General features: G+C 37.6%; 2 protein-coding genes across 2 annotated transcripts; one reads left to right on the top strand and one right to left on the bottom strand.

Annotated features, from left to right (window-relative positions):
* Nucleotides 1-13,669: 13,669 nt before the first annotated feature.
* LOC135713644 (transformer-2 protein homolog beta-like) lies at nt 13,670-14,789 on the top strand. The gene is made up of 4 exons (XM_065236787.1): nt 13,670-13,773; nt 13,834-14,342; nt 14,410-14,430; nt 14,491-14,789. The coding sequence occupies exons 1-4, from the start codon at nt 13,771-13,773 to the stop codon at nt 14,612-14,614; spliced, it is 657 nt and encodes a 218-aa protein (XP_065092859.1). The 5' UTR covers nt 13,670-13,770; the 3' UTR covers nt 14,615-14,789.
* Nucleotides 14,790-16,943: 2,154 nt separating this feature from the next.
* Nucleotides 16,944-17,705, bottom strand: LOC135713640 (uncharacterized protein K02A2.6-like). The gene has a single exon (XM_065236783.1). The coding sequence runs from the start codon at nt 17,703-17,705 to the stop codon at nt 16,944-16,946; it is 762 nt and encodes a 253-aa protein (XP_065092855.1).
* Between the last annotated feature and the right edge of the window lie 273 nt (nt 17,706-17,978).

Raw genomic sequence — 17,978 nt, 5'->3', positions numbered from 1 at the left:
CACTGTTTACTGTGATATGTATGTTTTCCTATGTAGGTATTTACGTACGGTTTTCTCCAGATTTTAAAATATAAATTTCAATTAGAATTGATTGGCGGCAAACATAAGAACTAGAGAGGGTCTAGTATAAGAGAGGAGCGGGCTGAACCGATCTGTCGAAGCCAAAGCCAAACTATCCTTCAAAAGCCAAGCCAATTATTCAGCGAGACATTCGAGCCAATCGAACAAGCCAAATCATTTCTTATATCAAGCCAACTGCGATTGAAATGCAATTTAGTCATTTGGCAACAGTTAGGGCCCATGCATTAATTATGTCACGTTAAATTGAGGAGAAATTTACCCCCCCCCCTATCGTGACGTTTTTCCTATACCTAATGCATTGCTTGTCTCAAAATCTTAGACCCCCCCACCTCCCCCCTAGAGCGTGACATAATATATGCATCAACCCTAATACATCAATTTGTTTTTCAGAACATGCCCCGATGTACAAGCAAGCTGAATGTTTGATACATTTAATTGATTCGAATTTAATATTGAAGCAACTGTGTACTTGTTCCTATTTTGTTGCACTGTAACTTATCAACTTGCAGAAAGTAAGCACCCATGATTTTTGAAGAGTATCGCTCAAGCTGTAGGACGTTGCAGTAGAACAATATAAGGTGGCGACCAGGGTAGACGCGACACGCGATGTGACTCACTCAAGAAATAATAATAAATAATAAGATGAATTGTTCGCGTCGCGGCGCGTGTCGCGTCTACCCTGGCCACCACCTAAGATATATGGGAATAGAAGTTAAGGTCCTGCATATCCAATCCATCTCCAAATGTGAGAGTTGAGTGAAGCCCGGATTAGACGTTTAACCAAATATATTATATTAACAATATGATCCACTCTTTCGCTTAGCTGGCGAACCAAATATTTAGCGATGAAAGTACCTCTGTGGAAAAAAGGCTACCAATGTATTTGTTTATCGTCACGAGGGGTAAACCAAATGAAAATTTGTTTAATATTTCAAATGAATGTATTTCAGCGTATTTTTTTATTTGATGACAACAGTGACATGTCAGACAAATTTTAAAGTAATATATACAATGTAATTAATGAAAATAATGTGACTCTTACGTTTGTAATAAGTGCTATATTCGCACCCCTCGATTGTAATTGAATGATTGTTGCTGACCTTTTTCAACGCTAGATGGTGCGTGAAGCAATATTTTGCAGGTCGCAATTGCAATATTTGAAAAAGGCATGAATGGATCATACACACTTAGATTTTTTCGCCGAGATGGGCACCACCGAGCAGCTCGGCATTTTATTTTGCTGGATCTCAGTGAAAAACTTGCCGAGATTCAGCTAACAAACGGGAATTTTGCCGAGATCTCAGCTAACAAACATATTTTTTGCTGAATTTCCAGCAAAATAAAATGCCGAGCTGCTCGGTGGTGCCCATCTCGGCAAAAAAAAATCTAAGTGTGTATTGTTAACAGTGATGGAAAAGTTCGCAAAAAATCACTATGACTCGCGAACTTTTCCCTTGGAGAACTTCGTGAAATATCGCGAACTTTTCCAACACTGATTGATAATATGTTATATTTGGTTTAACTCAACTCACTTCAACTCAGAACTGAACGTCGCAAAATTTGGTCGATGTCTATATATTCATATACATATATCTGTGCCAACATTTCAAAGGGGCGTAATTGTTTTTGTAAACAATGGCTTTAGCCATCAATTTCTCGCAAATAAAAGCTCACATCTCCAAATTAACAATACTAGGTGGTAGAGGAAACATTCATTTACCTGTAGGTGTCATTAATTTTCATGAGCGAGCTTCTATTTGCGAGAAATCGACAGCTAAAGCCATTGTTTACAAACGCAATAACGCCCCTTTGAAATGTTGGCACTGATATGTACACTGAATTTCTATAATTTCTAGAACCTCATGCTCAATCATAATAGCATATGACATGATGAATGAATGAATGATTATCTTACTACGGGGAAACTGGAGAACTCCAATATCCTAACGATTTTTTTCTCCGCGTTACTGCTAAGTCAAACATCGAGATACTTCCATTCTATATTACCAATATTAACAACGGATTTGTGATTCAGCGATAATTGGTATACAAGAGCATCTCCAGCTTTTCTACTTGTGAGTTTGATTTGATGACGGCTTCGGCACTTTTTTTCTTCGGGCCCTATTTGTTTGCTCACAGTGGAATTATTATCCGAACCGTAAAGATTTGTTAAACGAACTACAAAGTGTTATGTGGGAGCACCTGGAAGCTTAAGAATTTGTCCGCTTTGTTTGCCGAAATGTACAAATCATTGTGGTCGAAGTGGAACATTATATAAAACACTGTCCAGACTGGAGAGTTATAACATAGAGGTAACTCTAAGACTAGAAGGTCCCGAAATAACGTGCTCAACTTTTTGGCTCAGCTCTGGTACTCTCTTCGGTCCCAAGCTAATCGATTCACCCCTCTAAACATAGGAAAAACCAATAACCCCTTATTTTATCTGTCAAACTTTTATAGCGAATCAAAACAAACATTGCGTCGAGCATTGCGTAGTACTAGAATTTCGACTAGAATGGGATACGTTAATCGTTTGCTTGGGACCAATAGGCTAGTCAAGTAGTGAGCCAATTTAAAATCGCTAGTTTCGTATTGATTGTTGGTTATAACATGTTATAACGGTTGTCAAATAATTGCAACACAGAAACCACCATCAAGATAGCGCTATAACATGTTATAACCATAGAGGTAACTCTAAGACCACTGGGTCCCGAAGAAAATCATTATTATTTTTGGCTCACTCAGTACCAGAACAACGGTCCCAAGCAGTTCCAAGCTATTTCACTCACCCCTGCATGTTCTGCATGAATCCACACACCCCTGATGTTATCTGTCAAACTTTCATAGCGAATCAAAACAAACATAGTGTAGTAATAGAATTTCAACTAGAATAGGGTACGTTAATCGTTTGCTTGGGACCAATAGGCTACTAAAGTGGTGAGCCGATTTAAAATCGTTAGTTTCGTATTGATTGTTGTTATAACTCTGTAGTCTGAACGTACTATAACATTATACTTTAATTCTCGATAACTTTTTCAAAGGGACGTATAAGTTTTTGTAAACAATGCATTTGATCATCGATTTGGCGTAACTGGTAGCTCACCCTCGCATGCTAACCAGAGCTGGTTAATATCACGGCCGTCATGTGACGATGAGAAAACATCACTTTCATGAGACGAAACTACCTATCATTAGCTTTCTTGTCATTTTTCAATGATCAAGCACTCATGAGAATAATTCTTATCGAGATTCTTATGTGGTTTTGACATCAACATTTCTAACTGATTTAGATGAATTTAAGCCACCAACCGTATGTAATTGGTAGAGTGAATACATTATTAAGATTTCATCGGTACAAGTAACTTTAATAGCATTAAATTACCCTAATAAAAAATAACCATAGACGAACGATAACCCAAATCATTGAACTATTCCACAAATGGTTTGGATGATACCCAGATCACGTCGTTAAGCAAATTAACCATACAATTTTTATTAGGGTAGCTAGTAATTACGATGATCACAATACTGTCACCTTCTGTCATGACAAAAAATTCGATGAGATTTTGAAGAATCTCTATCATCGTTTTCTCATCCAATGATAGTGACAGAAGTATCTCTGTAAATATCGCGTGAGATCTTTCATTGAAAATGACATTTACCAGCCCTGATGCTAACATTATCATCAGATAGGGGAAATTTTCCCCTACACAGCAAAAAAAAATGTAATATCGATCAACGTAATTCAAGCTGATGCATGAAATAATCATGTAATAGCAAAACGCAGATACAATATTACATCAATGGATGTAATTTTGTTCGCAAAATCGATGTACATCGTACAATGTGATTTTACACAACCGATGGATTGACCTGGTTGCAGCAGTTTCGATGTAATATTCAACAACTTTTTTTGCTGTGTACCTGCTAGTGGTGTTAGTAAGCGTGTGCGAGCTACAAGTTACGCCAAATCGACGTAGGCCACAATTAAGTGTCATGTCGGTTTGTCTGTGAAAATAGTACAGAGGAACTAGTAGTTACCCAATCTACTGTATAGCAGCGATTTTTTTCAATCCCTGACAGTAACAAATAATAAACAATGACGATTAATGATGAAGCTCAAATATCAGTCAGGTAACTCTCAATCACATTCTTCGCAAATAAGGTTTTAGTTGGGCATGTGCTCGCATTTGTCATGCTGGCACCACTGAAGCGTTAAGCAAGCCACCTTATTTCGAACCTATCAGAGATGCCATAGGATTTTTTGATCTAGATAAAAATAATTTGCCAGAATAGATCAGTGTGCTTTGGTCAGAAATTTTATCGTTTTTGCTCTGGTCATTCATGTCGGTTTGTCGGTGGTAATATCATAGAGGCTACTGAGTTTTTGCGAAGACAACAAATCAAGAGCAAATTTTCATTATGTCGTAAGTAACATTCGCACCAATCCGAGAAAAATAAAGTTTTGTTTTGATGACCGAAAAGTTATTCCTATTTTCAATTAAACTCGTATAATCTCATAGTGATAGCAATGTTTAACATATTTAGCAGGGTTTTAATCATACAAATGCAAATCGCTAGCTTTCATGCTAAAAAACACTGGTTTTTGAGTCAAAAGTTATTATACGTCGTTTGGTGGCCCCTATTGTTACTTAAGTCAAAGTGTATTTACCAGGATATTCGGGAGAATTATCAATTACGTCTCCTTACGTGCAGCCCATTCATCATTTTAGGACCACCGAAATCATCTTAGCAACAAACAGTTCGATTTATTCACTTTAATAATGAGAAAGCGAAACGACGAACGTACACTTTTCACGGGTTTCTCAGCGCGGTTACTTAAGTCAAACGGCATCTCCATAGAAATTGGGTGACTTAAGTAACATCGAAAACTATTTTGATCGGAAGGTGATTACGTCAAAAAGCAATTTGATTGGTAAATAAATTTAAAAATGGGAATTGATCCTATATTCGGACAGTATATAGTGTAATAGCAGGAGAATCGATTGACACTGATAGCTCGACTTTGTTTACCTTTGTTACATTCGACGTAATGAAAATTTGCTCTTGAAATCAAGAGGTAACGGCGCCGGTGGTGTAGTGGTAAGCGTGATTACCTCTCACCCCAGCAGGCCTGGGTTCAATCCCAGTCGGCGCCGCCGGGATGTTCTGAGGGACAACATCTCTGATCACGCCTTCCTTCGGATGGGAATGGGAAGTAAAGCCGTTGGTCCCCGGTTCATGAGTTGATGGGTCGATAGGTAGGGTCCAGGTGTGGGAGCTGCCTTCCTGGCACGTCGGTAGCATTGGTGCTCAGCACGGAAAACAAGATCGACGGAAAAAACAAACCAAAGGAAAAAAAAACAAATCAAGAAGACTGACAACTTTGCCAGAATCCAAAGCGACAGATACACAGCAAAAAAATAATTTTGATATCACATCAAAGTGGATGCACTACAATCATGTCGAAAATTTAATGTAATTTTTATGACCACATAAATAAACAAATGCAGTAAAAGCAGCGTAATGTCAGTTCATGCATTGTATTAATGATAATTTTGTCCTTTTTGGCAAGTAATATTACACCATATTTTCGACATGATTGTAGTGCATCCACTTTGACGTGATATCAAAATTATTTTTTTGCTGTGTACAGTAGCGCTGCACTTGAGCGAAGGTGGAAGCAACGCATATAAAAATGAGCAAATACACACTCCTTTATTCTGAGGATGTAATCTTTGCATACACATTCGAAGCATTTACCCACAGACAAACAAACATACACACTTAATCACGGGTTCCATGTTCGGTAATTTTTTTACAGTTTTCGAACTGTAAATCACAAAAAATACCGATAATTCAGCTATTCTCAACAAAACTGCTGATGGTCAGTAGCTATTGCGACAAACTACTGAATACGGTAAAAGCATGTACTGAATTTACCGTAAAATAACAGCTTTACGGTGAATTAATGAAACTCAGTAAAATGGAGTACCGAGTTTTCAGTATTCATTGATTTTTACTGAAATTTACTGAAAATTGCTGATCACACCAGTGAATCAAATTACATACGCCATCTTCCTCCGTTCTACCTCGCTGACTTGACAACGGAAATATCCACGTGCAGAAGCAAACAATTGTGAAAATCAAAGAAACATCTGGAAGTCGATGCAGAAGTGCAGAAACTGCCACAAAATTGAGCAGTTTCTGTACTAATGCATCGACTTCCAGATGTTTGATTTTGAAGCAGAACCATTCAATACAATTGCCTTATAGAGCTCCAGACTTCGGCACGTAATCCAGCACACCGAGAGAGCCACAATCCGGTTGAATCATCAGGAAGCGCTGACCGCTCAACCAGAACTAGTTCAGAATCACGGCTACTCCACCACTAAACATGTTAACCTCAGTTCCGGAATAAAAATCGTTCAAAATGTATCCAAAATAATCATTTAACTGCTAATTATATAATCATTGTATTTATAAATTTATTGAATTATTCATAAAAATACTTTCTGAAAAAAATACTGATAAATTCAGCAAAAAAATGTAAACAAATAATTTACTGAAAAAGACAGCAATTATTCTACTGACTATAACGGTAATTTCTGACATTTCAGAGATTCTGCGATTTACGGAGTTTTCAGTTAAATCAAAAAGTACTCAGTTGATTACTGAAAACTCTAGAGTAACATTTGAAATGGGCCTATGTCCAAAACGTAAACAAACCAGAAAATGAATTTTAAATTTTGGCCGCCTCTATTCAATTCATATTTAAGAAAATTGAAGTATTTTAGGCATTTATATTGTTCACAATAACAATAGTAACTGTATTTCAGTATACAACATCCAAAATATGCGAAAACCTTTCAAAAATATATGAAAATCGATAACAATATAATTTCATAAATTAATAAGCCTTTTTTGTGAATCTTTCAATGGATTGGCCCTTTTTGTTAAGCCGTTGTGCTTGTCATCAGAAATGGTAGGCCCTTTGCTAAGCCTTTTCGCAACGTCAAATAAATTCAAAACAAATCATCGGCCCTGCCTCAAGCAGTAGGGCCTAGCTTTGGTTTGAAATTTTTCAATCATCGGCCCTTCTACGTCACTAGGCTTAACAATGAAATGAAATAAATGAATGGTTGGCCGTTTTAGCGTGCGGGCCTATAAATGAATCGAAAAATTTCGTTGATCGGCCGTTTCGAAAATCGAGTTATTTTTAATGATTTTTCTCGATTATGCGGAACTTTCTTACACGATTAGTAGCTATCAAGCGGTGCTAAAGAATGGTATCAAAACCCGATTTGTTTACGTTTTGGACATAGGCCCATTTCAAATGTTACTCTAGAACTCAGCTGTTTGAAAACCCAGTAAAATTTTACCGACTCCGGTAATCTAAACTCTGTGTGTCATTTAGCAGCATTTTGCTGAATAGACTCAGTAAATCGATTTTTTTTTACTAGGAGCATAGAATCACCAACAAGACCACCAGGCTCTTTGCCATGTATATTTTATTAGATATAATCAGTGTATTTACCAACATAGTTTTAATTATTTCCTCATCCTCCTCTAATGTAGATAACTTGTATTAACTTATCCGTAGGCCTATCCAACGTTTTGGATTCTAACATTTTCCGGAGATCGTCTATTTTCGCTAAATATGCTGCATTCCCAATGAATCGGTGACGGAAATGAGACGATGAAATTTCGAAGTGTGTTTTAACCCATTAGTGGGTAAAAAATATACCCATTATTCAACCGTGAACTGATTCTTTATATGAAACTTAAACAGATTTTTACCAATTGGTTCTTGAAGTTTAACATAAAATAAACAAAATTATTTTTGAGTGTGTTCATCTTGTTATGATTATGGTACGTGTTATGATTATGAACAGCTTTCCGACTATTTTAAAGCAATATATGATAAGACTAAATAATAACATCTGTTCGGTAAGTTTTGATCGTTTCTCATTAATTTTTATTTGAAATAATAGATTTTCCCTTTTTCTACACAGCAAAAAAAAAAATGTAATATCGATCAACGTAATTCAAGCTGATGTATGAAATAATGATGTAATAGCAAAAAGCAGTTACAATATTACATCAATGGATGTAATTTTGTTCGCAAAATCGATGTACATCGTACAATGTGATATTACACAACCGATGGATTGACCTGGTTGCAGCAGTTTTGATGTAATATTCAACAACTTTTTTTGCTGTGTAGCCTTCGACATTTTTTCATTTGTTACTTTTTTACGTTATTGCTCTATTCCGATGATTCGATACATGGACCTTGAATTTATCTTTTTAAATCTCGTGATTTTAAACTGTAAAATGATTTTTAAGTTTTGACTTCGTATTTTTTGTACTAGGAATAAAAAAACACATAAACGAACTTTTTTAAGTACAAAAATGTTTATTTATTCAGTTGCAGCAATTTTATAGCCAAAATACTTGTGGGAAATACGTAATCAGTAATGCGGCGATTTTTTCTAGTGTACACTCAAAAATATTACAAAACGAATATAGATTAAATTTTATGCATTTGATGGTTTTTCAAAATTTATACATTGGTTCGATTAAAATTTTCGTCAAAATTATACTAAGTCCGAATAACGGAGTGGAATTCGATCAGTGTTTACTAAAATGACAGCTAGACTGCGTGAGCTCGTGAGCACGAGTTCATCTTAATGAACATCGAAATGGTTAGTATTTTTTTAAATAATATTCATAAAAAATAAAATAATTAAAAAACTTTCCTGAGAAAATTTTTATTTATATTTGAAAACAATAATATTTACCACAAATAAAATAAAGAAGCGAAAAAGACATTCTCTCGACTAAACCGTATATATACATTGTAAGTATATTTCGATTTTATACTACACGGATTGAAATCTCCTTATACCTTTTGGAAAATTGCTATTGCTGATTATTCATAAAATGTATAAGTCAACTTATAAGCAGACGCCATGCAAAAAGTTAATGAAGATCATAGGGTTACGGTATGTAATGTGGGTCTAGTCCTTTCATTCGGCCTATCACGCAAATAAATAATTAATTAAGGAATATTACACAAAAAATAAGGAAAATATTGATCACTGATGATTGATAAATGTGTACCACACACAAATCAATTTATATCACAACATTTCAATACATTTTCAGCTCTCGTAAGTAATAAAACTGGTTGAGAATATCACTCTGTTCGGAGTTTTTAGCCGCCATGACTTCTAAGGTTAAGATGGGAAGGTTGCACTGACGATCATCAAATGGCCTGATTATGGCATTTATTGAATGGAATTACCTGATAATACACACTAGACGTAAAACTCACAGTTACTGTTTGAATATTTTATGTTTATTTTAATTGTTTAACAACGTTTTCACAAGTAAATCATGGACCCAACTTTAGGGACACATTTCTTTTCTATGTTCCTAACTTTGGCCCATGAAATTCATTTGACAGCATATAGCAATAAGAGTAACGTCAACAATGTGGTTTGCATTTGGATGATAAGGAACGAACAGGAAGGGAGATTTTTTCTGCCAAATCTGTATAATGAACATCACAATGTTTTGATTTAGATATTCTGCGGTCGAAAGACGATAAGCGAAATTTTTAATTTTTAATTTTTAACTTGAGTGATTTAATGTAGTTTTCGTAAAATTTTCTCTAAGAAATGTTTTGAGGAATGAAGAGTATTAAGTTAACAGTGATAGTGATAAAAAAAATACATAAGAAAACGTTACCAAGAGCGTTTTTTTTGAGAATCAAACAGGATAGGACGAAGTTGCATCCATAAATAGACCCAATTTGGGGACAATAGACCGATATTACATACATTTCCCTGGTGAGTTTTTGTCTTAAAAAAAGTAAGTTTTTCAACTTTTTGCGGTTCCTGATAGCAAACGACATGATAAGCATATCTAAGCATACCATTTAGCAGTAGAATATCGTTTGCAGGTAAATTAATTGATGAGTTATGATTAAAAACGTAATCTATGGCTGCATATTAGACCGAGGTTAGGGACGTATACCCTATGTCAAATGAAATGTATAAGCGGTCACACATACCTTTTATACATTCATATACGACCTATGTGGTTTGTCTTATGGAATGTATAAGGCTGATGTTTTGGCAAAAATTTATAAGTGAAACACATGAATAAAATAATTGATTTTCGTTTCGTGTATGGCACGCATAAACCATTTTTATACTAAGTTTGCATTCTCTCCATTTATACCGAACTTTGCGTCGGTACACACTTAGAAAAAATCACCGACTTCGGTAATTCATTTACCGAATTCTCAACAGCTGAACGGTCGGTAATGTTTTCGGTAATCTAGAACATTACCGAAAAATCTGTAAACTGGATCAAAAAAATTAGCTGTCAAATTTACCGAACGATCGGTAACGTTTACCGATGTGCATTGCTTGATTTGTAGTTGACTTTACCGGAGAACTGTAATTTTGAGGACGATATGCAAATCGAAAATTACAGAGAGATCTGTAATTTTTTAAAAAGGTAACCGACTCAACTGTAGTTTGCTTTAATATTGTTTCAAGGTGGCGGTCACTGCAACCCATGCAAAAATTTGGCTGCTGTCGTGATCAATAAGTTAGTGTTGCAAATTGCACCACCAATGAACAAAACCGTTGGCGACGGTTTGAAAAATTAAGTTTTTGTCGGAAAGATTCGGCGCTACACTGAAAACAAGGAAGCATTGGAAGAAGATTCCAAATGCTGTTTTCAGATCGTCGCCAACGGGAATGGAACTTTGACCGACAGAAAAAAACAAGCAACAACATCGGTATTTATTTAGATAACGAAAATTAATTATTTACGGAAAATATCTACGATTCGATCATCGCTCGGTTGCATAACAGCCTCCATAATTTCACCTTTTCTATTTTTCACAAGCACGAACGTTTTTAATATCGAAATAACAATATTGTGGATTTGACGTTTACCTAGACCGTTACCGAACTCAGTAATGGAACGCTTTGTTTACCGAAACTTCAGTAAAATATTTCACCGAAGTCAGTGATGAAGCTGATTCACAGACCTGCCGGTAAAAATGTTTACCGTTTTCGGTAAATTAAAACAAAATTACCGAAATACGGTCATTTCATTTACAGTTTTCAGCAATAAAGCGAGAAAATACCGAAACATCTGTAATTTTCAGCATTACCGATCTAAGACGGTAATTTTTTTTTTACCGAACTCAGGGTCTCTGTTTAAGTGTGTACGGAGAGTTGCGATTTAGCGTACACTGAACCAATTTGACATATTCCTGTTATGTTGAAGTCTAATAAATTTGCGCTATAAGATAATCCATTGGAAATGATATGATTGAAAATGTGTCAGGTAAATTCTATATGAATATCTGATACATTTACAATGCTGATAATTTGATAACTTTTATATGATCGTCATATCATAAATGAAAATCGGTCAAATTATAATAATTAACTGAAATGGATTTGAAACCCATAAGCATAAGCTTTACTTTTCACCACAATATAATATATGTGTCATAAATCAATCGAAGTAAAGTTTATGTGAAAACCACATGAAATTTACTTCTTCTTTTGACACATATATTTAATCGATTTCTAAAAATAAATCGAAAAATAAACATCAGGCTTTCACAGTTGTGTCTTTTTTTTTTAGTAGCTGATTTGGGATTCGATCAAGAACTGTTGAGGTGTGATGGTTTCGGTGTCTGCGCTCGATTCCACTGGGCCACGGCTGACTTCAAGATTGAGCTTGTTCAAATAGCATGAAGTAAGAACAGCTCTCCCGACATGGAATGTAGTGCAACTTTATGCTCGTTTTGCTAGAGTGAAGACAAATAACACTGACAAATTTATGTTCCGTTTCAGTGGTGTCGTTTGTTCAAATCTTTCTTAATGCACCTGTGTGCAATAAAACAACGACTAAATTATATGAGTTGATGGAACTGGTTCATGAAGTTCGAGTACTAGGGCTGGAATCTGAATTAGTTGTGTAGAAGGCTTACAATTAGAATCATAGCAAAGTAAATATTACAGTAGAATCATTTTTTTTTCAATCTCAATACATTATTTTCCGGAACCCCTTTTCTTATGAAACAATAACAAACAAAGATTTTTCAATACAGTATCTTTGTTGTTAGCAATATTTAGTTCAACTAATCATTTAAAAAAGTGTAGGATAACATCGTTGAAAATTGTTTCAATAATTTATAAAGAACTATCATGTACACTAGTAAAAATCCACACATAACTAATAGAAAATTTCTATAAAATATTAAGCATAATATTCATTTGGCTACACAAAATTAGATATCATGGAACAAAACACATACACATTATGTGTCATATAAACAGTATGTGTGATCACATATAGAGATGATATGTGCAAGTGAGATTTATGTGTCTGGCATATAGAAACTATATCATAAATTTAATTGCAAAAATCTATGTGTGGAACACATAGAAACAATCATTGACTTTTTCTCAGTGTAAGATGTATTTTATTGGGAGCGATATTCATCCCAGAAAAACATGCCAAAACAAATGTTGGATTTCTTAAAAGGCAAATCTATATGACTATTTAATGATTGGGATAGATCTGTTAACAATCTTTAAACCTTAGAAATCAAAGGAAGCTATTCTAATGAGATATACATGTTTTCCTATACTGCAAAGTTAAATGACAGTCCAATAGTTTCTACATGTCATATCTACAAACGTCAAAAATCGTTAAAAGCCACTCCAATAAAATATACATGATTATCTTATAAGATACATCTTTTAGTGAGCAATATTCATCGTGAAAACAGATATATTTTACTTAATTTTCTCATAGTGCAAACTTATATGATTTTCCAATAGTTTCTAGATGTCTATTTCCGCCCATTACATATCACCAGTTTTTCACCATGAAATATATCAGACAATATTCATATACATCTTATATATCACTAACCACGCTCGAAGCAAAGTATTATCAAGTACTAAGTATCTGAAATTACGATAGAAATCATTCCATATCGCAGTCATAGTTTTTAAGTGATAATCCAATGGAATCTATCAATCATCACATAGAATGAATAAATCTGCTGACATTGCTATGTTATAAGATGAATCCAATAAACGGTACATGTCGTTTTGTTTCAGTGTAACGTTTATACTATTTAGATTTCAATATTTTTTGAGTGTACAGATAATTACAGACATATTTTTTGACATTCATACACAGCAAAAAAAAATGTAATATCGATCAATGTAATTCAAGCTAATGTATGAAATAATGATGTAATAGCAAAAATCAGATACAATATTACATCAATGGATGTAATTTTGTTCGCAAAATCGATGTACATCGTTCAACGTTATATTACACAACCGATGGATTGACCTGGTTGCAGCAGTTTGGATGTAATATTCAACAACTTTTTTTCTGTGTACAGACTTTTGAAATAATCATCTGGCATCCCTGACTCGTCGCCTCGCTCGGCGCGCAATACTATTTATTTTTCATTGGACGACTTCGCCACGGAATCAATGATCGACCCGCTGCGCCCGCTGCACGCGTCATCGGTCATCGTCTCTTTAGGAACGTAAATAGACAAAAACAACCGATTTTCCACGACTTTTTCGAAATTTTGTTCTGGTTTTCTTTAGTGCAGGAAAAATGGTTAGTATTTTTAATTCATCAATAATATTCTGTGGGTAATTCGTCCTTCTTTCCAATCAGCCACGCGTTCGAAACCACAGCCCGATCAATCGATCCAGATTTGGAGCTCGAAAATCTCCCGATCGATCTCGTGTCCGCCACCGTTCTCCTTCCATGGAACCAATGGAACGAAGCCGCCTCGAGCGACGGTCGTCTCGCAGGTCTGAAATGAATCGAGTTCGACCGCGATCGCCCTCACCTCCGAATTGCGCCGGATACTCTCAGTGGTTCTGCCTGGGGGTGTTCGGCATGAGCAATCGGACAACGGAAGGTGATCTTCGACGGATCTTTCGACGCTACGGTCCGATCGAGCGGGTCAGGGTTGTGTACGACCCGATGACACGGGAATCGCGAGGATTTGGATTTGTGTACCTTCGCCACAGGAAGGACGCACTGATTGCCAGAGATCAATGCGACGGGATGCTGTTCGATAGACGCCACATACGGGTGGACTTATCCAGGACGGGAAAGCCCCATTCACCGACCCCGGGCCAGTACTTGGGGCCGGAGAGAAGGGTTAAGCGCGAAAGGTCTGTAGAACTGTAGAAAATCTGTAGGTAACAGTTGTTAAGATATGTTTCGATTTTGATCTTCCAGGAAGCCACAAGAGAGAAGGAGGTAAGGAGCAGAAGAGTTCGAGCATTTGTGTCATGTTATTAAACTTGAATTTTCCGTTAGCGTATTCGATTGCCGTGTAGTTCGGCGGATCCCAACGGAACGTAAATTCCCATCGCCATTGGTTCCTTTTGTACATCCACGTTTTCGCCCAGTTGGATCAAGATCGGGGTCTTCTGAATGCTAACTGGTGGAACGGGGGAGTGAGTGGCGAATCGCTGGTGCATAGTGCTTGAATAAGAATTTGAAAGAGAAAGATTTCTGCTGGTAAGTGATATCTTATTTTGTTATTTTCTCGCATATGAAAGCAATTTGAAATGGGTAACCTGTTTTCTTTAACAATATTTGAGAATGTAATAAAATCTTAAGCTCACAAGGTTAGCATTATCATTTATTTGGCTTATTTAAATTTAAAAATGAACCGGATCCTCATCATTAGTGACGACAAAACTGGGAATGCATTTAGGAAGAGCTTTAAAAATTCACAAGCTCAGTTCGCCGCTCGTCGCAGGAACCGGAAGTGGAAGTGTACGCAAAGTAGATTGGGCTCATAAAAAGTTTATTTCCACTCCGTCAGAAGAAACCGTACCTAGGCAGGATTGACTCTCGCCAAACAGAGCACACTCCAATGTAATGTAAAATATTGTGCACCAGGTCCGGAGCCTGAATTTTATGAACACACACACAATATGGCGTAGTTCATGAAATTTATAACTCTTTCCGCCGATTCAGCACAGTTTCAGAATTTTTGCTCCGACTCCCATTTTTAGAAACCAGATGTTTTTTCTCGACCCATAAAATATTCTCCTACCGTCAGAGTGTAGTCACGATGCATAATTTCCTACCAACCCACCAATCCATTGATGACACTGTTTCCAACCAACTCGCTGACATAAGCCAATACCCGGCCAAGCACTCCGAGATGATAGACTGCCAGCGAAGCGCCTCAGCAGGAAGGAATATTGAGTAGGTACCTACCTTAAGGCGCTGAAAACCATGAAAACGATTGGAGAGCGGAGGTGCTGAAGCAAAAAAAAAAATGCTTCCAATATCTCTCAATTCAAATGTGCAGCGCGAAATTGGCAGCAGCTGGTGCAACCAAGCTAACCTACCTTCCTCGACGTCCGCTGATTTGCCTAGCTACCCATCCAAAGCACAGCGTTGCTGTGGCATCATCGATTCCTTTTGGGGGGTTTTTATTCATCGATTTATGTATGCACCGCCGTTGCTACCGCGTGCGATGAATGAGTGGCTGCTGGAGAATGCTTTTGAAATTAAACTAGAGTGAAGTATGATGCGCTACATGCAGCATCCCCCCTTCCACATTGGGTATTGGTTTGAGCATCAGTTGGCAGGAATTATGGTTCGGCATCGAAGCGTGTACATGGGAAGAAGTAGAACCGGTTGGTGTATGAAATTGTTACCGGAATATTTTACGGTGCACGTGTTGCAGTTGTGATTAAATATGAGCAAGCATTTTCGATACCGTTTTGGTGAGAGAACTGTCAGTCCTATCTCTTTATGTAGATGAAGATTTGGCCTCGTATGGTGTAATGCAAATGCCACAATGGGGTAAAATTCATAATGAATCCAGCGGGTATGTTTAGGCTGCGTTGCATTTGAGGTGTTTCCACTTGAAATTAACGCTTCCAAAATTACATTTTTGACGTAGGACTACGTCTGTGATTTCTATATGGAGATACACTTTGTGAAAACGAACTTATGAAAGATTTTGAACGTTAATAATTCAGCTGCCCTTGTACCAATTTCAAAAATTTTATCACCAATCAATCAGAAATATTTCTGTTATATCCGTTGTTATATCCGCAACCAAAGCCAACAAGTAAAACAAGCTGTTGTTAAGAGCTACTATTTATTACGTCTATCTTGTTGGTGGTCGGATAAAGAATCAATCTCTAACTTATGACAGTCAGGCAAAGCCTACTACATCTAGGCCTACTACATCTTCCCCTTTTAGAAAATGTCATAGGAAGAGAGCCATCTTGGAATTCTTGATTCTCGTACAGAACGTCGAATAAAGTCTCCAACTGCTTCAGATGACACGGGCTTTTGTGCGGACTGAAGTTCTCCATCTTGAGCAGCAGGTTCATGATCGATTGTCGAACAAGGATTTTCGCCAGACGTACTTGCCACTTGACCATCAGCTTCGAGTGATACGGAACCAACAGGAATAGGGACATCGTGATTGAATGGCACTTCTGGATCCAACGGTACAGCATCATCTTGAATTTCATCAAGCAGGATTTCCCATGGTAGTTGCTGCGTCGCTTGCTCTGGATCATCAGAAGTGTGACGAGGGCGCATTTGGTTTACATGCGACCTCACCAGCTTCGGTCTCCCGTTCATGTCCAGTGCAACGATATAGTTGACGGAACCTTTCCGTTCGATGACTCGACCAGGAATCCAGGACTTGGCGTTTCTGCGAAGCTGTTCAACGTAGACAGGTCATCTTCTTCAAACTCGCGCTTGACTGCTCCATGCCGCCAAGTGAACTGTTAGTTTTGTTTGTGGTTCTTGACAGCTTCAGTTACAGGAACAGGTTTCTTCAGTAGGTCCAAAGTGGTGCGCACTGGTCTTCCGAGGAATGCTTCTGCTGGAGACGTCGACTGCGGTGTGTTTCGGTTTGGGATTGAACGATACACCGAAAGGAATGTCTGCAGGTGCTCCAGTGTGGGTGATCCTTCCCCCTTGGCTAGCTGCTTGAGGCCACGCTTGAGTGAATCAACGAATCGCTCCGCTTGGCCGTTGGACTGCGGGTGGTAGGGAGCAGTGCGGAGATGGATAATACCATTTGCACGGCAATACTGTTGAAACTGCTCGCTGGTGAATTGCGTTCCGTTGTCTGAGACCAATGTGTCTAGGTTGCCGTAACGAGGAAACGTTTCACGCAGCATATTCAGGGTTGCAGTTGTGGTAATGGATTGAGTGCGAAAAATTTCGGGCCACTTAGAGAAAGCATCTACCATGACGAAATAGTAGTATCCATGGATCGGACCAGCAAAATCGATATGGACACGTTGCCATGGCTTGTCCGGGAGAGGCCATGACTCCAAGGTTGCTTTTGTCGGGGACTTCGCTGCTTCAGCACATGCAGTGCACTGACGGACAAATTGCTCCACATCGTCGTCAACGTTAGGCCAGTAGATGTAACTTCGGGCCAGAGACTTTATTCGGTCCATTCCTGGGTGTCCACGTTGCAGTTGACGAACGATCTGCTTTCGAAACTCTGATGGGACGACGATTCGATCGCCGAACATAACGCAGTTGTCGACAACTTGAAGTCCATCTCGTCTGGCGAAGAACTTCTTGACATCAGGATCAGCAACTTGCTTCGCATTTGCTGGCCAACCTTCGTTAAGGAAATTCAAGAACTGGATCCTTTCGCGTCTCAGCCACAATCATCTGGTGCGTGACTGGAAGGTTGCTGATGGTGTCGTCGAGAATTGCTTTTGCTTCAGATTCGACGCACACGGCGGCTATGACGTAATCCTCATCTGGTCTATGCTGCGATATTTCTGGCAATCCTTGGT

This window comes from Ochlerotatus camptorhynchus, unplaced genomic scaffold (assembly GCF_037179485.1).
Source record: "Ochlerotatus camptorhynchus isolate MF236.1 unplaced genomic scaffold, CSIRO-AGI_Acam_v1.1 ptg000574l, whole genome shotgun sequence".
Taxonomy (NCBI): Eukaryota; Metazoa; Arthropoda; class Insecta; order Diptera; family Culicidae; genus Ochlerotatus; species Ochlerotatus camptorhynchus.
This window is presented reverse-complemented; position numbering and strand designations above follow the sequence as displayed.